This window comes from Bipolaris oryzae, assembly GCF_000523455.1.
Source record: "Bipolaris oryzae ATCC 44560 unplaced genomic scaffold scaffold_1, whole genome shotgun sequence".
NCBI lineage: Eukaryota > Fungi > Ascomycota > Dothideomycetes > Pleosporales > Pleosporaceae > Bipolaris > Bipolaris oryzae.
In genome coordinates, this window is record NW_006911277.1 from 192,317 (window position 1) to 213,607 (window position 21,291).

The window sequence follows — 21,291 nt, forward strand, 5'->3', positions numbered from 1 at the left end:
GAGTCAAGAAGAGAAAAGGAAAGGGAAAACGCCGAGATCAATCAAAACATGAAAGATGAAGGAGAAGAAAAACGGTAATTTGTCTAAGCAGCCAGAAACCCAGAGGACACCCCGGAAAGCCCGCCACTACTACCTAGGTATCACACCCTTATACAAAGACATGACTAGTTTGTAATCGTACAGAGAAAACCGGGAGGGGGATATGTGTGTGTATGTGTGAATGTGTCTATACAGCATGGCAATCCTGCCTTTTTTTATGCGAGAAGAAAGAAAGAGAGAAACAACAACGTATCGACGTTAAGACCGCTCAGCAGCTCTAGACACGCGAGACGTCACGGCCAAAGATCTTAGCCTTGGCCCAGTCAAGCATGACCAATATCCTGTTGCGGGTGCTGAAGCACATGCTAAGGTAGGCAGAGCGCCAGAAAATATAGGTAATTGTACCACCGGATGCAATGTTGCCCGCGAACCATGAGATATCAGCGACAGCCTTCTCGGAGCCGATGTAGGCCAGCGAACCCTGGTGAGAGTACTCAAATGGACCAATCGACTTGATTCTCCTCAGTCTTTGTTGCAGAGCCTTGATCTCACCAAAGACCTTGTCACGGGCCTCCTTGCCAGGAGCCTTTTCTTGGGCAATCGAGAGCTCGGCAAGCTGACCCTCAATTTCAGCAGTCTTGGCCATGTTGTTGAACATGCGGGCAAGGAAAGCACCCTCTTGGGCGGCAACCTGAGCAGTAGGGGCGTAGTTGGCGACAGCGCAGTCACCGACGGCCCAGACGTTCTCAGTACCCTTGACAACAAGATACTCATTGACGGCAAGACCACGGCGCGAGTCTTTTTGAGCGGGGATCTGGTTGATCAAGTCCTTGACAATGGGGCGGAGAGCGTTACCAGTGGCCCAGACAAGGAGACCGTAGGGAATCCTCTCAAGCTGCTTCTTGCCATCAGGACCAGAAGACTCAGCCTCAATGTACTTGTCTGTTACGTTCTTGACCATGGTCTTTGTGCGGATATCGATGGTCTCCTCCTTGAATGTCTTCTCCGTGTAGTCGATGAGTTGCTTGGAGAACATGGGAAGGACGTTGGGAAGTGCCTCGACGAGGGTGACCTTGAAGTTGTCCTGGATTTCAGGCAGCCACTTCTTCAGATCCGAGTGGAAGAAGTCCTGGAGTTCTCCGGCAAACTCGACACCGGTAGGACCGCCACCGACAACGACCATGTGAAGCAGACGCTTCTTCTCCTCTTCAGATTGATCCTTGAACGTAGCCGTCTCGCAGCAATCCATGATACGGTTTCGGATGCGCTGAGCATCGCCAACCTCCTTCAAGAACAGACCGTGCTCCTTGACACCGGGGATACCTAGGTCAATTATTAGCCAACAGTCACACTTGACACAGCAATCAACGTACCAAAAGTGGCGTTTTCAGCACCAACACCAACAACTAGCATGTCAAAGGGAACCTCGGTCTTAGAGACATCACCCTTGATGTCCGAGTCGTCGCTGATGTAGACAACCTTCTTCTCGTAGTCAATCTTGGTGGCTTCTGCCTCATAGTACTTGACCTGGGCCTTCTTGTGGCGCAGGAAGTTGCGGATGGGCTCCATGATGGAGCGGTGCTCAATGGTGCCGACGGTGCAGGAAGGGAGGAGCGGGGTGAAGAGGAAGTAGTTTCGGGGCGAGACGACGACGACATTGTAGTTTTCCGTGTCGAGTTTCTTGAGCAGGGAGACGGAACCCCAGCCGGTACCTGTTCCGCATGGTCAGTCAGGTGCTCGCTGCACGAGTAGTATTGCACTGGCAGGTTACTCACCAAGGACGACAAGAGTCTTCTTGTTGGGGTCGGGCGGCGGCTGGTCAGCGGGGTTGCGAGTCTCGTAAATGCCGTATCCGATGTATCCCAGGCCGGCAAGGATGGAGAGCTGGGTGAGGCGATACGACCAGCGCAGAAGGCGGAACCGCTTGGGCTTGGGGGCGCTTCCAGTTGACTGCTGGCGGACAGACTGGCGCAGGACAATCTGGTTCTGCGTAGGGCGGGGAGTCCATCGCGCTCTGCTGGCGATGAGTGACGGGCGGTTGGTGGTGAAGGTCCTGCGTCCGGCTTGCTGGACCTGCGACAACACATTGGCAGCGGCCAGGGGCCTCATTGCGGGTGCCATTGGGAAGAGCAGAGAGACCGTGGCAAGAGGCCACAGAGTCAATTGCAGGATAGGAAGAGGATAAGGGATGGAGAAAGGGCAGCGGAGGGCGAGGGGGGCGGGCAAGGCGCTGATGATAATGACTTGTGGTGCCCTGGGAGTCAACTTTTTCTTAGCGATGACGAACGACCGGCGTCCCGAGTCGCCTCGCACTGGCCCTTTGCTTGTGCGCCAAAAGATAAGCCTGTTGTCCCAATCACATCATTTGCTGCCCGCGCCCACGCATTCACACGCCCACCCTCCCGCGCAAACAATTGCTGCTTCTAGGCCCTGGGGATTATTTTCGTCCCTCATCCCATCACGTCCCATCCCTACTCCCGCGTTCTTTGCAGTCGAATCAAGCCTGCGGATCCGGTCTCGCTTGCGTCCCGCCGTCGGCCCTCTGCCTCTCCCCTCTCCCCTCCTACACGCCCCAAAGGCAACTTTGATCAACCCGAAATCTTCCATGGCGAAAAGCCACCCAGCATTTCCTTTTCGCATGTTTTGTTCAGCGCGCCATGTTGTGCAACTCCGCTGGCCCGGTGGCAGATTGCCGAACAGCATTTCCCACCGGGAAGGGTAGGGTTGGACTGTGTCCTCGGCGGCTGCGCTGTCTGTCAGCCTCAACGCCCTGTATTCCGTCGGGTGGGCCAAAACGAAGCAAGAATTTTGTGGACTACGGCCATTGTCCCCTGGCCACCAGTGGGGTCTGCCATTACTTTTCAATGTGATTCCATTCAATAAATTTACCGGTGGTACATTTGCAACGCGTTCAAGACGCGGTACTTAAGCACAAGTGCATCGCTCTTGGCACTACTGACTAGCACAAGCAATACATGTGCATGTACCATGGTAAACGTACTTGATGGATTCTACCTTGAATCACGTCTCAACAAACTAGCATGTATGCACATGTATGTAGCTATAAGCTGGGAGATGCCAAACAAGGATGCTGGAAATGATGACGATTACCATCCCTCTACCCCCGCTCGCAGACTACTCGATATGGTTTAGGCCCCAGATTCATAATACAACACCTGTAACGGACGCTGCAGATGTCGAGCAAAAGCAATAGGTCCCAGTAGCATATAAATTCACGTCTTACTTTGAAATATTTCACATCATCATCTCTTCTTAAATCTCAAGCCCAAATCCCTCACCATGCCTCACGCAACAGCAACCGTAAACGGCGTTCTCGTCGCCGAAACAGACTCGTATGAAGTCGTTGACGGAAACATCTATGTCCGTCTCTCTCTCTCTCTCTTCTTTCTCACCACTAGTCTTTCCTCCTGCTTCGTCGACCGAAACTAACAAATCACCCGCAAACAGTTCCCACCAAGCGCCATAAAAGAATCCCACTTCACCCCTACAAGCACAAAAACGCACTGCCCTTACAAGGGAGAAGCAAGCTACTACACCATCACGACCAACAAGACCGAGGTCAAGGATGCAGCATGGTACTACCCAGAGCCGCTCGAGAGCATGAACAAGATCAAGGGATATGTCGCTTTTTACAAGCGCATGGCGGATATCAAGACAGAATAAGGGAAATACGAATATAAGAAGAAATATCCATTGTTCATAAAAGCCCTTCTTCCCCAGGGAAAAGGGGAGATAAAAACATATCAAGCTTCCGTAAAAGCTCTTTTCCTTGAACCCCCATAAAACGCCGTAAAATGCTCATGAAAATCGTGGTTACAAACCCCTCAAAAAAACAACAACAGAGTAGATGCAAGATATCTTACGCATCAACTCCCATCATAGTATCATCCCCATCAACCCCGACACTCGGCTGCTCAATCATAACGCCCCTCCCCCTCCCCTGCAGCAACTCCCTCCGTACCTCCGCACTAATACTCCTATGACCCCTCGTAAGTAGCAAGTCCAGCAGCGCCTCCCTCTGGTCCTCCGTGATATCGTTCCTATACCTTTGCGCAAACGCCAGTAAACACTGATGCCAAATCACCGGCAACTTTCCCGTATTCCCCAAGTCGCCAGCTACGGATTCCGTATCCATGGCATCGGCGCTGCTAGCGCCTACACCGCGGAAGCGCAGGAAGTGGAAGACGAGGGCGTCGATGACTTTGTAAGGTAGAGCGTATTTCTTTTCGAGCAGCGTCTTGATGAAGATGTTGCAGGGGCCTGCAGCATCGGGGTCCGAGGACATTTGCTCGGCGGCGATTTCGCACAGGCGGTGCAGGGCGGCGGCGGAGTGGAGGACGGGGACGGAGATTTTGGAGACGACGGAGGCGACGATGACGGCGTCGCGTTGCGTGCAGGAAATGTCTGTGAGCATGGGGAAGACGATGCCCTTGAAGAAGGCGGAGGGCTTGTAGAGCGCTTTCTTCAGGGCGTTGTACAGGTGCACGTTTAGCTTGTGGGTTTCGCGGATGTTTTGTTGGACGAGCGGGAGGAGGATGGTATTGAGGAAGATTTGGGCGGTTTGAGGCTTTGCGGAGATGAAGATGCGGGTTGCTGCGTAGGTTGCGTTGGGAGTCCAGTCGTCGGGACGGGTGATGGCAACGAGGGTTTCCCAGGCGGGGATTGTGGGGAGGATCTTGAAAGGCTTGGGTAGCTTGCCGCTCTTGTACCGGCTCAGAATGAGACCGATCTTGGAGTATACTGTGTATGCTTAGCATTGTAGTACAAAGTGTAGATCGTGTATCGTACCTTCAACAACCTTGGCGGGTAGTTCAATTGCATCTTCTGGAGCACCGCCGCCTTGAATTTCTGGGTGTTGTACTTCGCCTCCGGCCTCGTGTGCGGCAATCTTCTCGAGAATGAGTGCAGCTAGATCTGTGCCTGGCCCTGAAGGTTGCGCCTCTTCGCCAGGCCATACAATTGGGTTGTCGTCGGTTGGGATGAACTTGTTCCATGCCGCCAAGTCGTTCGCATCAATCTCGACCTCCTCGACCTCCTCGACCTCCTCATCGTCATCGCCCCACGCTTCGTCATCGTCCTCTGCGTGTAATACGTCTTCCTCGACCATGTCGTCTTCTCCCATGCGCGTTTCAAAGTCAAAGGCAGGGTTGGCCTCTTGCGGTCTCTTGGCCTTGGTTTCTCGTGCATCCTCCTCTTCCAGCTCTCGGCCAATCTCCAGGATTTTGCGCGAACTCTTAGAGTCTACATATTTCTGCTCCTCTTCGTCGTTCTTGTCGCCCTTGCTGCGCTTTTGTCGCTTTTGCGCCTTGTTTTTCCACGGGTCTGAGGGCGCATATTCTTCGGCTAGAGGGTTGTGTCGCTGGTCGCGCACGCCAGGCGATTTGGGCGCTTTTGGCATGATGTGCCGATTTTAGGGATTCTTCAAAGAAGTGAGTTGTGAGAGGAACTGAAGCCTTTGCAGAGTTGCGAGTATTACTCGGCGTGCTATTGGCGAGTCGACTTGTAGAAATTTAGAAAAGTTGCAGCGGCGGCGGAACCAAAAATTTGGTGGGGGTTCGACTTTTGCGTACAAACGGCCCGCCGTAGGAGCTGCACGTCTCCACTCGCCCATGGTCGCGACTTAGATTGACGACACCGCAATTGCGACTCTACATTGTTTCCACCATGTCCGATTCATACCCTCCCTCGCGCTCAAACACCCCCACAATCGTGCCCCCAATGCGGCGCCCGATTGAGGGAGACAATGCGCCCGCCGTCTCGTCTCCCCTCAACCCCAACCCCGATACTGCAGCGCGTCCAAGACCAAAGGCGCCGGCACGCGAACAGCGAGAGAAGCGGGAGACGATCAAGAAGCGTGAGGCTTCAGCTTCGGCGCGTCAGAGCACCCCAAATGCCAATACTAGCACAAAGTCGAAGAAAGAGCGGTCGACAGCCGATTCGCCTATGAGGTATTCGATTCCCGAGCCCAGGCCGTCCGACTATGAAGCCCCCAAGGACAGCACCCTGCTCTCCCACGAACCGAATCCCATGTATGCACCAGACGGAGTGACGGAGCTCAAAAAGCCCCACGACATTGCCTGGAACAAGAGGGGATACAAGTATACGCATTGCGTCGCCGATCCGCTCTTTCGTCACAAGCAGTACTACCGCCAGAGCGACTCTAGGCCATACGGACCGAGGATGAGCCACGAGGACTGTGACCGCTGGTTCCACTTCGACAACAGCGCCACTATTGTGTCGCAGGAAAAGGGCTGGCGTATGGGTAGAGGCAATGTGGTCGCAAGAGAAGGCAGAATATACTACGAGGTCAAGGTTCTGCGTGGCATACCCGAGCATGGCCCCAAGGATCCCGTTGACCCAAACACCGGCGAGACCAAACCTGGCCCACATGTACGCATGGGTTGGGCACGGAGAGAGGCGCCTCTAGATGCACCTGTTGGTTTCGATGGCTACAGCTATGGTATCACTGACGCACGTTTCGAAGCCCAACACCGATCACGCGCCTCCAAGATCTTCAAGCCGCTGCCAAAGAATGCCAAGAGTAAGCACATGAAGGCCAGACCACCCCACGGCAAGCCTATGCCTGTCGAGTATGTTGTAGATCAGCATGTTCAGGAGGGCGATGTCATTGGCCTCGAGATCCAATTACCCTCCATATCCATGCACCGCAAAGTTGTTGAGGGCATCTATAACCCGGCCGTCGATCTAGGAGACGGCTTCGATACCGTCAGCAATCAAGACCCATTTGACCGGCCTATTGATATCATTCGTGACCGCATTCCAGTTCCCTACAAAGGCAACTTTTATTTCGAGCAACTGGACTACCAAGTCACTAAAATGGTTGAGGCCTATCATGACCGCGGTCCCGTACCCAAGATACACCCTTCGCCAAACCATGAAGATGTCAGTGTGCGATCGCTGCCACATTCGCACATCAAAGTCTACAAGAATGGGCAGGAAGTGGGGATTGCATTTGAGAATCTTCTAGCCTTCCTTCCCCCAGCAAGTATACCATCGGTCGAGGCAATCAAGGCTGGTGCGCGTCCAGGCTTTGACGACGGAATGGTAGGCTACTTCCCAGCTATTTCGCTGTTCAATGGGGGTGTCGCTCAGGTCAACTTCGGGCCGGACTTTTGGTGTCCACCCGAGGAGATTATCAAGCAACGAGAGCAAGATACACAGATGGCTAATGGAGAGACTGTCGAGCAACGCGTCCCAGAGGGTCGCAGACTCCGTGCTATTGGTGAACGATACAAGGAGCAGATTGCCGAAGACATTGTCTGGGATATCATTGACGAAGTCGACTTCTTCACCCAAGACGGCGGATGGGACTACAAGGGCGAGGCTCCTCAAGACGTGACCGGCAAGTCTACGCCTCGGGCGCGTGGCTTTGCAAATCCGGATGAAAACCTTGGTGTCGAGGTTGGCAAACGATATTAATGGTGTAACGATGAAGAACAGTAGAAAGAGTTGCAAAATGTTAGTTTCAGCAAGGCGCATAGGTATACCCAAATATCATTTTTTTGATACTTGCGAAAATCAGCATACAATCATGCATAGCAGCCACGTGTTTCACGCTCTCTTGCCGTTATCTTGAGAGTTTTTTTCTCAATATGCAAACTGACACTTTCAGCCATGTCATTCAATTGGTACAAGAACTGGAGCCTAGAGCATGAACTCACATGTAGAGCCTAGTCTTACGCCCTACGCCCATCTCGCATGTGGCTACAATTCCGCCTTTCGAGGGTTTAACCTCTTGTGGTAATTAGCGCGGAATTACCGACATCGGCATTTGAGTACTTAACATCACTAATTGACTGATATCCACATGCTAGACGGAATCCACTATAGTTCCAGCCCTTTTGGATAGACACTTACAGATATAAGAAGCGGTGGTTGTGTCTGTTTTTGTCGTTGGCTGTCTGATCTTTCTGGCGTACCTTATTACAACATCCTGTCTACCCCACGATGGATTCTTCACAGTTCCGAAAGGCGGCGAAAGGAGCCATTGACGAAAGTACGCATATCAATCTTCATATATGGCCCTGTTTGACATCAATTAGTTGCACAATACTATGACACATTAGAGGAACGACCAGTTCTGCCCGCTGTCAAGCCAGGCTATCTCCGCCCTCTCCTCCCATCCTCAACCCCAGAAGAAGGCGAGCCATGGGAAGCCATCCAAGCAGACATCGACCGCGTAATCATGCCCGGCCTCACGCACTGGCAGTCCCCCAAGTTCATGGCCTTCTTCCCCTGCAACTCCTCCTTCGAAGGCATGCTGGGTGAAATGTACAGCGGAGCCTTTAACGCCGCAGCCTTCAACTGGGTCTGCTCACCCGCCATCACCGAGCTCGAAACCGTCGTCATGGACTGGGTCGCTAAGCTCATCGCCCTACCCAGCGACTTCCTCAGCGACGGCGAAGGCGGCGGCATCATCCAAGGCACCGCCAGCGAAGTCGTTCTAACCGCCCTCGTCGCCGCCCGCGAACGCATCATCCGCCGCAAACTCGGCGACATGCCCGAAGGCGAAGAAAGACTCGACGCTGCAGCAGACATCCGCAGCAAACTCGTAGCCCTCGGCTCCGAACACGCGCATTCTTCAACCCAAAAAGCAGCAGTGATTGCAGGAACCCGGTTCCGCACCGTTCCCGCACCAAAAGAATCAAATTACAGTGTCACGGCCGCCGCCCTCCGCAGCACAATCGAAGCCTGTCGCGCGAAAGGTCTCGAGCCGTTCTACTTCACCATCACCCTCGGCAGCACAGGTACCTGCGCCATTGACGATCTCGCCGGCATTGCGCAGCTCGCAAAGGAGTACCCCGATCTCTGGATCCACGTCGACGCCGCATACGCCGGTTCCGCGCTCGTCTGTCCTGAATACCAACATCTCTGTCCCCCAATCGCATCGTTTGACTCGTTCAACTTCAATCTGCACAAATGGCTCTTAGTGAACTTTGACTGCTCTGCGTTCTTTATTAAGAAGAGGGGGGATCTCATGGATACGTACTCCATCACCCCGAGTTACCTGCGGAATCCACACTCGGATCAGGGTCTTGTCACCGATTATCGCGACTGGCAGATTCCGCTCGGTCGCCGGTTTCGTAGCTTGAAGGTGTGGTTTGTGCTCCGGAGCTACGGGGTCTCGGGTCTGAGGGCGTTCATCCGCAAGCATGTTGAGTTGGGTGTGTATTTCCAGAGTTTACTCGAGGGACGCAAGGATCTTTTCAGGGTGGAGACCGAGGCGGCGTTTGGGCTGGTGACGTTCCAGATCAAGCCGACGACGGCGGGGAGTGAAGATGCGAGTGCGGCGAATCAGCCGGATCCGAGGCATGGGGCGCTGCAGAATGCGTTCCAGGGGGATGCTGAGGCGCAGTATGCTGAGATGGTGAATCAGCGGACAAAGGAGGTGTATGAGAGGGTGAATAGTAAGGGGGATTTCTTCTTGACGAGTACGGTGATTGGGGGGAGGTATGTGATTCGGGTTGTTAGTGCGACGATCAAGAGTGAGGAGAATTGGATGAAGATGTTGTTTGAGGAGTTGGTGGAGATTGCAGAAGGGAAGGCGGCGTGAGTGTAGTTGGATGTGTTGTGATTGAGTTGGCCGTGGAAGTATAGATATAGGCTCTTTCTTGTCTATCGCAATGTATACGTAGTCAACCAGATTCGAGATAGTTGGGACCATTATAAGATGGGCTCCGGATATTGATCAGAATCTATACTTTGATTTGTTTACAATAGTTGAATACATTCGTTGACCAGGTATCTCATAACTCTTGTGTGGAGAATTCCACTGTATATCATCGTATAGAGTAAAATTATCAGTCAAGCCGCAGTATCCTGACTGCGTTGCCACCCAACACATCCTGAGCTTTCTTATCATCTGTTGAAAATGCTTTTGATATCGCGCCATAGTTGGCATTGACACTGTGCCACTCCTTCGCGTCTTCTTCAAGCGGTGGGAAGAATGGGTGATCAGTACCTAGTCACAATTAGTCTCGTACCCATGCAACATCATGGCATATTCACTTACCAAACAGCAGCCTGTCTGATCCCGAAGCATCTAGTGCCGCCTTCAATCCCACCTCCGAGTAGATGACTGCATCGAGGTAGATGTTTGTCTTCAGTATGTCCCACACGTCTCTCCTATTCTGGATCTTGCCATGCTTCTTCAAGTGTCCGTCATGCAAAATGCAGGACTCGATTCTTCCAGCCAAAAACGGCAGTGTGCCTCCTGAATGGGCAAGCAATACGCTGAGCTTTGTGAACCGGTCCCAGACTCCGCTCAAGAGCATCCTGCTAACTGCAATGGTGGTTTCAAGGGGGAATCCAAGTGCCAGTGGCAGCACATGGCCGTATTCGCTCGCGCGGGGACCATAGACCGAGGCAGGAAGACCGTAGTGGGGGTGGAGGAAAATAAGCTGCTGGTGCTTCTCGAGCGCTGCATAGACAGGGTCGAGCTTCGCATCGTCTAGTCCTTGTCCCAAACCCGAGGTGCCCATGATAACACCCCGAGCGTACTTGAGAGTACTCAGTCTCTCAATCTCGGCGGTTATGGCCTCGGGCGATGCAGATAGAGGGAGTGTGCCGAAAAAGTACAGTCGTCCGGGATATTGCGCGCATTGGTCGTTGACGTCGTCGTTGATCTTCTTGGCCGCCTCTCCCGCCTCGTCTGCAGGTAAAAAGTCCAGCCATGGGTTTGCCAGCGAAATGACTGATTTGTCAATCTTGTGGAGGTCCATGAACGCTATCTTCTCCTTGATCTCGTAGTATTCTTGGCCAATTGGGCGACCGCGTGAAGTGGACGGCATTGAGGGGTCATCCTCGCCTGGTAAGATGATCAGACGGGCAGAGTCCGGGGCGTCTGGGAATGTGCGAACATATGGAACGGTAGAGCGCGAGCGCAAAAGTTCCATGTACTTTGGAGGGTAAACATGGGTGTGGATGTCGACAATCGGCATGTTGGCGCTCAGAAACGCGTTTATACGCGTCAATTGTTGGGAGAGCGATGGGTGAGCAATTGTTTCTTCGTGTAGAGCAGGAAGAAAAGAACATGTGAAGTTTTGGACTAATTCATCATCTTGCATTCGAGATAACTAGCGCTTGACAATTGACCCTGGCGGGGTAGCTTTGTTGCCCCACTACATAGCGCCGACCATCCCACCTTCCCCAAGAGGCAAGGAACGATGGAGTCACTTTTTATGCTGTTGACGGAGATGGCCGCAGGAGAATTGGTCATTTTGGGATGTTATGATAAGCCGAAATGTGTACGTATCTACAAAGGGGTTTCCAGGCTTTCATTCAAAGCAGCCCTCAACAGCATGCGTTCGTCCTATTAAGCGCGAGTCCTCAAGAAGAGGTTCGCTGGCTTATCCCATGCTTTGAACTCTTCATCCACCTCATATTGGATATCGCCAGTCCCTTCGTCCTTGAATCCTAGTCTCTGATACACTACTCTTCCCATAGCACTGCCCTCGGTCGTACACTCCAGATCGCCCCTCTTCTTCGCTTCAGCAAGGCCGACTTCAACAAGCTTGGCTGCAATGCCGCGGCGTTGATAGGCCGGATCGACTGCGCATATATCCAAGGTAAAAATGGCAGGCGGGTTGCGTCCCGACTCCTTGACTTCGTGCATATACGCAATGCGGCGCTTCCAAAGCGAGCGGAACATTTGAGTTGCAAAGCGTCGTTTCGTTTCGTCAAAGTTGGTAAGAGATGCACTCATGTCGTCGGAGAAAGGATCGCCATAGCCTTCTACGAAGGATAGTTGCCTCCAGATAGCCATACCAACAACTCGTCTCTCTCCAGGCTGATCTGGGTCGGGAAGGGTAGCTTTTAGATAGATGGCATTTGGCTGTCCATCCTTGTTGGTGGTGACGGACTGCCATTTTTCCATTAATCTTTTGGCGTGTTTTGCTTGTCCTTCTTCCGTATCCCACCCGGGGTTCATCAGCATCCAGACGGAATCTTTTGCCTGACGCCCAAAAGCTTCAGACAAGCAATATTGTCCCTGCTTGAAATCCTTTTCGGTCTCGAAAGGAGATATAATAACATCGTTGGTGTTGGAGGTCATGTTGAGGGTATTGCAAAGGTTGTGTCTGTCGTATCGCGTTTGATCCAGTGTGTTGGAAACAGCGGTAATTTTTCACGTATCTTCGAGTCGGCAGATGGAGCAGCCAAAATCAAACTGCGATCTAATGTCATGACTTAAGGCCGCGGGTCACACCCGCACCCGGTGGGGAAGCTTGGCGGGGTATCTTGACGCCCAGAACATGCCGAGCGGACGCTGTGGACATAGAAGTATACGATCAATCTGCTGTGGACATGATTGGAAGCATCCAAGATTCAGCCACACAAACCCATTACTATCTGACGTTCATGGGCATGGTTGGTAGCTCGACTAGGTATATGAAGAATGAGTACCGAAAAACACCGAAATGTTTGATACTAGTTTGAAAATGCGGTTCCTACTTCTGCCAATTAACATATATGCGGTTGAAAGATCGATTGAGAAATGTAGCAGTTGGTCAGGACGAAAAGAGGCCTCTTATCACGTGCAGACGGTGGGAGGCAATGACTAGCGTGGCGGCAATCAATTAGCAGGGATGACGCGCTCGCGCCTTGTACACGGTTCGCGTTCCCCTAGGCACTCTGCGCAACCACTCGACCCGACCAGACCCAACAACAAACACACCCTCTTTTTCCAACTACCATATTCCACTCTTTCGGGTGTTGTATCTGTTGGTCATACAAAAACATGTCGGGTACAGTAACAAGAGCGCCAGCGAAACGCGCTCTCGCCGAGACGTCTAATACGCGCACCAATGTACAGACATCGCCCCGCTCCGCAAAGAAATTGAAGTTCCAGGATGGCAAGAACAAGAGCAAAGCACCTGGGAGGATGGCCAACGACTCGTTTAACTCGAGCCAGGCAGGCCCCAGTCAGTTCGAAGAGACATTGGAGAAAATGACACAGGACATGGAGACCCTCAAGAAGGAAAATACCGAAAAGGACCAGCAATGGCGACGGCCGCCATTACCTCATGATTTCAGCGAGATAAAAAACAGCCTCGTATTCCAGCAAATTGAGGCTGAAGAGGGCGTGCTTCATGGGGGGAAGACGACCGTTAAACTGTTTGGTGTGACAGAGGTAAGAATCCGCCAGATGCATAACATCAAGCAATACTAACAAGCACATCACAGACTGGTCACTCCGTTCTCCTCCACGTGACTGGCTTCCAACATTACTTCTACGTCGCCGCGCCCGTCAACTTCCAACAGGCCGATTGCGATCCCTACAAGATCTTCCTCGAAGCCCAATGCCAAAAGAGTTTCAACCAGCACTCCGCTGTCATAGCGTCAGTGACAATGCATATGAGGGAAAACATTCTGCGCTTTCAGGGCAACCAAAAGAGCCCATACCTCAAGATCACCGTCACCGACCCCAAGTTGATCAACCGCGTACGCATGATGGTACAAAAGGGCAATGCCAACTACAAGCGACTCTGGCCGGCCAGAGAAGATGGCATCCTCACATTTGACAACATCGCCTACGTGTTACGATTTATGATTGACACAAAGGTCACCGGCATGTGTTGGGTCGAAGCCCCTGCCGCCAAATGGAAAATGATCAGTCCACAAGACCGGCACTCCAATTGCCAGATTGAGGGTCAGATACATTACCAAGACCTTGTCGCTCACCAAGCTGAAGGCGAGTGGGCAAAGATTGCCCCCCTTCGCATCCTTTCTTTCGATATCGAGTGCGCTGGCCGCAAGGGTGTCTTCCCAGAGGCAAATGTGGACCCTGTGATTCAGATTGCGAACGTTGTTACAAAATACGGAGATGACAAGCCCTTTATCAGGAACGTCTTCTGTCTAGATACGGTCAGCCCTATCGTTGCGACGCAGATCCTGTCCTTCCAAGATGAGGGCGAAATGCTGATGAAGTGGCGCGACTTTCTCGACGAGGTCGATCCAGATGTCATCATTGGCTACAACACCAGTAACTTCGATTTCCCATATTTGCTCGATCGCGCCAAGCACCTGAAGCTCCAAAGATTTCCATATTGGTCCCGTCTCAAGACGGTCCAGTCCAAGGTGGAGACATCCAACTTCTCCAGCAAGCAGATGGGGTCTAGAGATACCAAAACCACTAACACCAACGGTCGTCTACAGCTCGACTTGCTTCAGCTGGTCCAAAGGGACCATCAACTTCGAAGTTACACACTCAACTCTGTATGCGCTCATTTCCTGAAGGAACAAAAGGAAGATGTACACCACAGCATGATCACAGAATTATTTAACGGTGACTCGAACTCACGAAGACGTCTGGCTGTATACTGTCTCAAGGATGCCTATCTTCCTCAACGTCTTCTCGACAAGCTTATGTGCCTGGTCAACTACACGGAAATGGCTAGGGCTACAGGTGTTCCTTTCAATTACATTCTCTCCAGAGGACAACAGGTGCGCTTCATCAGCCAGCTGTTCCGTAAGGCTCTCGAGCATCAGCTCGTCATCCCGGATCTTCCAAACCAAGGTGAAAGTGGCGATCAATACGAAGGTGCGACTGTCATTGAGCCCAAGCGTGGTTACTACAAAGAACCTGTTGCTACACTCGATTTTGCTTCACTATACCCTAGCATCATGCAAGCCCACAACCTATGTTACACGACATGGCTGGACCGACAGACGGTGGAGAAGCTTAAGATGAAGAAGGACGAAGACTACATCGTAACTCCCAACGGAGACATGTTCTGTACCGCCAAGACGCGGAAGGGACTCTTGACAGAAATTCTAGAAGAACTGCTGAGCGCACGTAAGAAAGCGAAAAAGGAACTGGCGGTTGAGACGGATCCTTTCAAGAAGGCTGTGCTGAACGGTCGTCAGTTGGCTATGAAGGTGACCGCCAACTCCGTCTATGGTCTGACTGGTGCCACCAACGGAAAGCTGCCCTGTCTTGCGATCGCCAGTAGTACAACCAGTTTCGGTCGTCAGATGATTGAAAGAGCCAAAGCTGAGGTCGAAGCAAAGTACAATATCGCTAATGGATACTCGCACGATGCAGAGGTCATCTACGGTGATACCGATTCGGTCATGGTCAAGTTTGGTACCACGGATTTGGCAGAGGCAATGAAACTGGGAGAGGAGGCGGCAAACTACGTGACGTCGAAGTTTCTCAAACCTATCAAGTTAGAGTTCGAAAAGGTCTACTACCCCTATCTCCTCATCAACAAGAAGCGATATGCTGGTCTTTACTGGACGAACCCCAACAAATGGGACAAGATGGATACCAAAGGTATCGAAACGGTCCGTCGTGACAATTGTCGACTTGTCCAAACTGTCATCGAGACCTCTCTCCGCATGTTGCTGATCGACAAAGATCCTGAGGGCGCACAAGAGTAAGTCAGCCAGCTTTGGAAAACGTGGTCCACGCTAACATGAAACAGGTTCGTCAAGGAGACTATTGCAGACCTTTTACAAAACAAAATCGATATGTCCAATCTAGTCATCACCAAAGCCCTTACGAAACAGGAAGACAAGGACGGCAAAGGTGGTTACGCCAACAAGCAGGCACACGTGGAACTCGCGGAGCGTATGAAGAAACGTGACGCGGGTTCAGCACCCGCTCTTGGTGACCGTGTCGCGTATGTCATGGTCAGAGCTGCCACTGGCGCAAAAAATTTCGAAAAGTCTGAAGACCCAATCTATGTTCTTGAGAACAACCTACCCATCGATACGCGTTACTATCTCGACAACCAACTCGCAAAACCGCTTGGCAGAATTTTCGAGCCTATTCTAGGCGAAAAGAAAGCAGCCTCGCTCCTCACAGGTGAACATACACGATCCATCTCTGTCGCTGCACCCACCATGGGTGGTCTCATGAAGTTTGCAAAGAAGACGCAAACATGCATGGGTTGCAAGAAGCCTCTTACTGCCGCACACGAAAAGGACGGCGCAGTTTGTGAGAATTGTCGACCTCGTATTCCTGAGCTATACACGAAGACTTTGACCAAGGTCAGTGAGCTCGAGGTACGTTTCTCTCGTCTTTGGACGCAATGTCAGCGCTGCCAGGGAAGTGTTCACTGCGAGGTCATCTGTGCGTCAAGAGATTGCCCAATCTTCTACATGCGTATGAAGGCGAGGAAAGACGTCGAGGATGCAGGCAAGGAGCTGGTGCGGTTTGACAAGGATGCTGCACTCTGGTAATGGCAATTTTGTGCAGGCTCTCTGTAAGAGCGAGGTGTTTTGGTGTTTTACAATGTACATGCACCTGTATATCAAAGGCGGTATGCGGTTAGGGTTCAAGATACATAGCGATATCCGTATGGTTATATTTAGTAAATACCGTTGTCATCGATTCATTTCACACAGAGTCATGAAATGATGCCGCTATCATACATTTGTTGTCGACGCTTGCTGATTTCGCTCCAATGACATGATGACTATTGCTCCCTTGCTCTCCACGGTGAGCTCCTCTCGGCTTCTCTTGCCCAAATCGTATTTTGAGATTTCAGCCAACAGTCTGTATTCTGATTCGCGCGGTTATGGAGAGCGAGGCTGGGATGCTGGCGGTGTAAGCGTATGGGATTGCAAATCAATGCTCGTATTTCGGTTAGGGTCCAGGACGCGATCGCCTGGATCGTTGTGGCAAAGGTGGGTCCTGGGGTATTGAAGCACAGTACACAGTAAGTTCATGCGTTCCTCTTACAGGTAACGAACACGGCTCGGCGTGGTATCGAAAGAAAGAAAGCCCGTGATACTCTGGAGACATGACTTGGGTAGGACTCTAATCTTACGTTAATATGCTCAATTAATGGTGGTTTTCAGGACCTAGATTAGATGCTTTTGAGGAACGTTGTTCGAACGGCAGCAACTTGGTGTTAGTTCATGCATAGAAGATTTCAGTCGGCGTGGAAGGTAACGAGATCATGTGCATAACGATATGTGCATTATCCTATACACCAGGAACCCCTCGATAAGGTGTGAATAATTACATGTCGAGTGGATCTTGCATAACACCAGGAACACAAGGTTTACAAAGTAACCGCAATGAATAAGTACTTATTAAGTAATGGTGCTCCGAGCGCTGCGCCGCGAATTCCGGAGGCCGTTGTTCACAGTAGGGCCGTGCCGCGATTCCGTGTGGGAGTTGAATGAACGCCACATCAGGAAGGTACATCCAACTACTACTACTACTACTACTACTACTACTACTACTACTACTACTACTTCGTTGGCTCGGCCTATACTAGACAAGTGAATAAAGCTTCTACGAAACTACCTCTACCTACCTCATGTTGGACACAATTCCATCACAGCACCGATGTATTCCCATCTTTGAGTTCGCTTCTAGCTTACGTTATAGTAGGCCCGATAATCAAGCCTTATTCTTCCGTCATCACTTGGATGTTGTCGCGTTAGGGCTGACCATGCCGGTCTAATTTTAACCCATTCAAGATCGGCGAGTGAAGAATGAGAGGCTGACCGACTTCTAGTAGAAGGCGTCCGGATCATCACGGGAATGAACACAAGCTTTCGAGATCACAACAACCGACCGATGTGGACTTCGAACCAGATGCTTATTGGCGTGCCTTGCTACCGGATACGAGGAGACTACCAGGTCGGCAGGCATTTCAACCCCTGGAGCATGACGGCAGAACAACCGGTAACCTACGTTCCCTTACCTTGGGGCACACAGGTGCAACTATCTAGGGCTAGCTAGACGTGAGACTGGACGGTCTAATTTACCTCTCAGGTTGATTTGTTATACTGCCCAATCAAAACAATGTCCTCTGAGCATCCGCAAAAGCTCGTGCCCGAGGTTTGCCGTCAGGTGATTTCACAAAAGTTATATTTTAGAAAGAATAAAAGGGTGGTACTATTCCAGTATCTCAAGAACGCTGCGGAATTTACCTTGTCACCCCAGAATTTCCTGTGCCATTCTGCACGCTACTCGTCCTTGCCACATTGACGTCGTTTGTTTACTCGGCCGGTTTAGCTTTGGCGCGTGTGTTACAAGTATGAAGTCAATCATTTCAGTTGCCGCTCTGGCAACACTAGCGTTGGCCAATGACAAGTTCATAACGGTACCAATCGACGGTGATGATACAAACGGTTCCAGTGGTGTTGGAGCCAACACATTTAATCCCTGCTATCTAGCAGTAAGTAGAACCAACCAGCTGTTCTTGAGCTACACTAACTGCTCACAAGTGCGGTACACTGAGAGGAGACTACGGCAAAGACAAGGTCCTCTATCCGCTTGACGATGCTTACAAGAGCTTTATCCAATCGTACTGGGCTGCTCAGCAGAGAAGTTTCTCGCCAGGATGTGTCTTCAAGCCTGATACGGCCAAAGATATATCCGCTGCTCTCCTCATCGCCAGGCATGCGGGTTGTCCAATTGCTACTAAGAGCGGTGGACACTCGGTAGTGCCAGGAGCATCCAACATCCAAAACGGCATCACCATCAGCCTTGAGAGGTTGAACAAGACGACAGTCTCCGCTGATAAGAAGAGTGTCATATTGGAGCCCGGCCAGACATGGAGTCAAGTATACTCTAAGCTGGAAAAGGACAACATTCAAGTCCTTGGTGCCCGTGTAAGATATGCTCCATAAAGGTGAATTATACTCTGCTAACTATCATGTAGTTTGGCGCCGTTGGTGTTGGAGGATTTACTGTTGGTGGAGGTAGGGATTTACAGTACAAGCGCAATTTTCAACATGAGCTAACGTTCAACCTCAGGCCTCTCCTACTACTCGAGTCAGTATGGTCTTGCGTGCGACAACGTCATTTCGTATGAAGTGGTTATAGCGAGCGGTGACATCATCGACGTCAACAAGACTTCATATCCCGACCTCTTCTGGGCTCTTCGAGGCGGCGGCAACAATTTTGGTATCGTGACCAAGTTCACTGTAGCCGCTTTCAAGGCGAATCCACTCTTGTTTGCAGCCTCACGAATCTACACCCAGCAAGCTTTCCCTGACCTCATCAAAGCGTTCTACAGCGTTAGCACCAACTTGGCCAAGGACCCAAAGGCCTTTCAAGGCCTATCGTTTGGTTATGGCGGAGCTCAGCTTGGCAACGCAGCACAACTTGACCTGGCCTACACTGAACCAAACCCTAACGCCCCTATTCTCGCCGGGTACAATGCAATCGACAGCAAGACTGTTCTACAGGACAATGGACAAAACGGGACACTTGCCGCGCTATCAACGAAGAATAGCGATCCGGACGGTCTCCGCCAGGGATCCCTAACCTGGACCTTGAAGCTGGACCAAAATCTCATCACCACCATCAAGGACATTTTCTTCCAAGAGGTCTCCAGCATCGCCAACTCCACCGCCAACTCCCCGTCGATATCCTTCCAGGACCTCTCCGCTACACTCATCCAAAAGACGACTTCCAACGGTGGTAACCCGCTCGGCCTGGACCCGGCCGACGGCCCTCTAGTCATTGCCCTCATGAACTTACGCTGGACCGATGCTGCCGACGACGAGCGCATTCAAGCGTTTGCATTGAGAGTCAAGCGCCGTGCTGAAGCTGCCGCACTCGCCGCAGAAAAGGCTACCGACTATATTTACATGAACTACGCCGGTCCCACAGAAGATGTTATTGCTAGCTATGGCGCAGACAATAAGGCAAGGCTACTGAAGATTGCGGCCAAGTATGATCCGAACGGTGTATTTCAGACAAGGGAGCCTGGTGGCTTTAAGCTCGAGGGTGCGCCGAGTGATAGGAATAGGCAGATTAATTAGGCCCCAAGGACGTCAAGTGAGAGTATTAGGGTAAGGGTTGGGATAGAGCACTTCAAGAGAAGCAAATAAAAGTCCATCATTAAATACCTTGTCCATTTCCTCCCATCCAATCTTATTATCACGCCAATACTAATATCACCATCCACCTCCTTAAATTTTTTAAAAAAAAAAGTATGACCCAACGCACAACAACGACCAAAAGAGCTCCTTGGTCAGTTAGACTGGCCACCGAGGGGAGAGCAGCTGGAGAAGAAGAAAAAAGCGAATCAGCCAAGATTTCATTGAAAGTTGGACGCGCGAAACAACAAATGCGAAAGAAGGGAGTTGAGATTCCGATAAGTATGTGAACTAAATATCGTATAGTGTATGTGTATGTAGACGTGCTGATAAGGATAGCATTTAAACACTACCAAATATGAAATATGAATATGTAAAACTCTCTCATCTCCCTTTTTTTTCTTTCTCCCCGCCCTCATATCGATATCGGGAGGTAAATCTTTCGCATCTCGCATCTCGCATCTCCCTTGATATCGTAAATCCACCACCGCCACCACCACCACCTCCAATCGTCTCTTCCCTGAGCCTGACGAATCCAGCCGCAAACCCCACAAACGCCTAAAATAAATGTCAGTTCCATCATTCCAATTCTTTCTCCAAAAGAATGAAGAAGAAGAAGAAGAAGAAGAAGAAGAAGAAGAAAACATACAATCACATAACTGCACACCCCGGCCCAACCATGGGATTCCGCTGCACCCTGTACAAGCCCGCGCGCTCGTCTCGACTGCCGTTTCGCGGCGTTGAAGTGTGGGATGCGTTGATGTGCGGAGGCGAAATGGCGGTCTTGATGAGGGAGAGAAGGGGGGTGGAGAAGGAGATGTGGTGGGGTAGGAATGGCAGGATGAGAGATGGCATGTTGAGGGATGAGAAAGGTTGGTTGTGGAGTTGATAAAGTGGTGGGGGGGTTGGGGGTTGGGGGGGAGGGTTGAGAAAAGATTAAAGTGGGAGGGGTCGGGCCAGCCGGGTATTTCGTGGGATGAGGATTAGATTTGGGTTGGTTGAGGGAGCAGAGGTGGAGGTGGAGATGGCGGGGGGTTAGATATAGGTATTGGTGGTTTGGACATGTGGTGCTAGGTATTGTTCTGCTTGCCATTGTTATATGTTTGTGGGTGGCATGGTGGTAGAGAGGTGAGTGTTTTTTTTTCAGATGGTGAGTAGAAGTGCAGGTAGTATTGTTCCTACCCATAGGTCTTCGACTTGCTTAGCTTGACCGGGTGAAAGCAATGGTTACACTCTTCACTGTAGAAAACACATGTGTCTGATTTTTTTTAACGAAAATGTTTGTCATTACTAACTTGTGTTTTACCTAATAATTATCCATTATCTTTTTGTGTATGAAACGTCCCGCGTATACAGCTCAATCGATTAACCCAGCCATTATGTACCCAGATATTATCCATCGCAAACTCATACATCATA

The 21,291-nt window shown here is 51.1% G+C and overlaps 7 protein-coding genes across 7 annotated transcripts; 4 read left to right on the top strand and 3 right to left on the bottom strand.

The window, feature by feature from the left end:
- Window positions 1-316: 316 nt before the first annotated feature.
- COCMIDRAFT_31639 (uncharacterized protein) lies at window positions 317-2,160 on the bottom strand (the record flags this gene model as incomplete). Its single annotated transcript, XM_007684164.1, has 3 exons — window positions 317-1,362; window positions 1,413-1,751; window positions 1,815-2,160. The coding sequence occupies 3 exons, from the start codon at window positions 2,158-2,160 to the stop codon at window positions 317-319; spliced, it is 1,731 nt and encodes a 576-aa protein (XP_007682354.1).
- A 1,179-nt stretch (window positions 2,161-3,339) lies between these two features.
- On the top strand, window positions 3,340-3,723 carry COCMIDRAFT_79961 (uncharacterized protein; the record flags this gene model as incomplete). Its single annotated transcript, XM_007684233.1, has 2 exons — window positions 3,340-3,420; window positions 3,508-3,723. 2 exons carry the CDS (start codon window positions 3,340-3,342, stop codon window positions 3,721-3,723), a joined length of 297 nt encoding a protein of 98 aa, XP_007682423.1.
- A 196-nt stretch (window positions 3,724-3,919) lies between these two features.
- On the bottom strand, window positions 3,920-5,458 carry COCMIDRAFT_31641 (uncharacterized protein; the record flags this gene model as incomplete). The annotated part of the gene is made up of 2 exons (XM_007684165.1): window positions 3,920-4,800; window positions 4,849-5,458. The coding sequence occupies 2 exons, from the start codon at window positions 5,456-5,458 to the stop codon at window positions 3,920-3,922; spliced, it is 1,491 nt and encodes a 496-aa protein (XP_007682355.1).
- Window positions 5,459-5,724: 266 nt separating this feature from the next.
- On the top strand, window positions 5,725-7,500 carry COCMIDRAFT_21471 (uncharacterized protein; the record flags this gene model as incomplete). Its single annotated transcript, XM_007684133.1, has 1 exon — window positions 5,725-7,500. The coding sequence occupies one exon, from the start codon at window positions 5,725-5,727 to the stop codon at window positions 7,498-7,500; it is 1,776 nt and encodes a 591-aa protein (XP_007682323.1).
- Window positions 7,501-8,028: 528 nt separating this feature from the next.
- COCMIDRAFT_80393 (uncharacterized protein) lies at window positions 8,029-9,634 on the top strand (the record flags this gene model as incomplete). The annotated part of the gene is made up of 2 exons (XM_007684234.1): window positions 8,029-8,077; window positions 8,124-9,634. The coding sequence occupies 2 exons, from the start codon at window positions 8,029-8,031 to the stop codon at window positions 9,632-9,634; spliced, it is 1,560 nt and encodes a 519-aa protein (XP_007682424.1).
- Window positions 9,635-9,881: 247 nt separating this feature from the next.
- On the bottom strand, window positions 9,882-12,133 carry COCMIDRAFT_80044 (uncharacterized protein; the record flags this gene model as incomplete). The annotated part of the gene is made up of 3 exons (XM_007684235.1): window positions 9,882-10,042; window positions 10,094-11,028; window positions 11,448-12,133. The coding sequence occupies 3 exons, from the start codon at window positions 12,131-12,133 to the stop codon at window positions 9,882-9,884; spliced, it is 1,782 nt and encodes a 593-aa protein (XP_007682425.1).
- A 6,137-nt stretch (window positions 12,134-18,270) lies between these two features.
- COCMIDRAFT_80313 (uncharacterized protein) lies at window positions 18,271-19,815 on the top strand (the record flags this gene model as incomplete). Its single annotated transcript, XM_007684236.1, has 3 exons — window positions 18,271-18,657; window positions 18,708-18,747; window positions 18,803-19,815. Coding segments are annotated over 3 exons (1,440 nt in total), but the record flags the coding sequence as incomplete, so codon positions are not given.
- Between the last annotated feature and the right edge of the window lie 1,476 nt (window positions 19,816-21,291).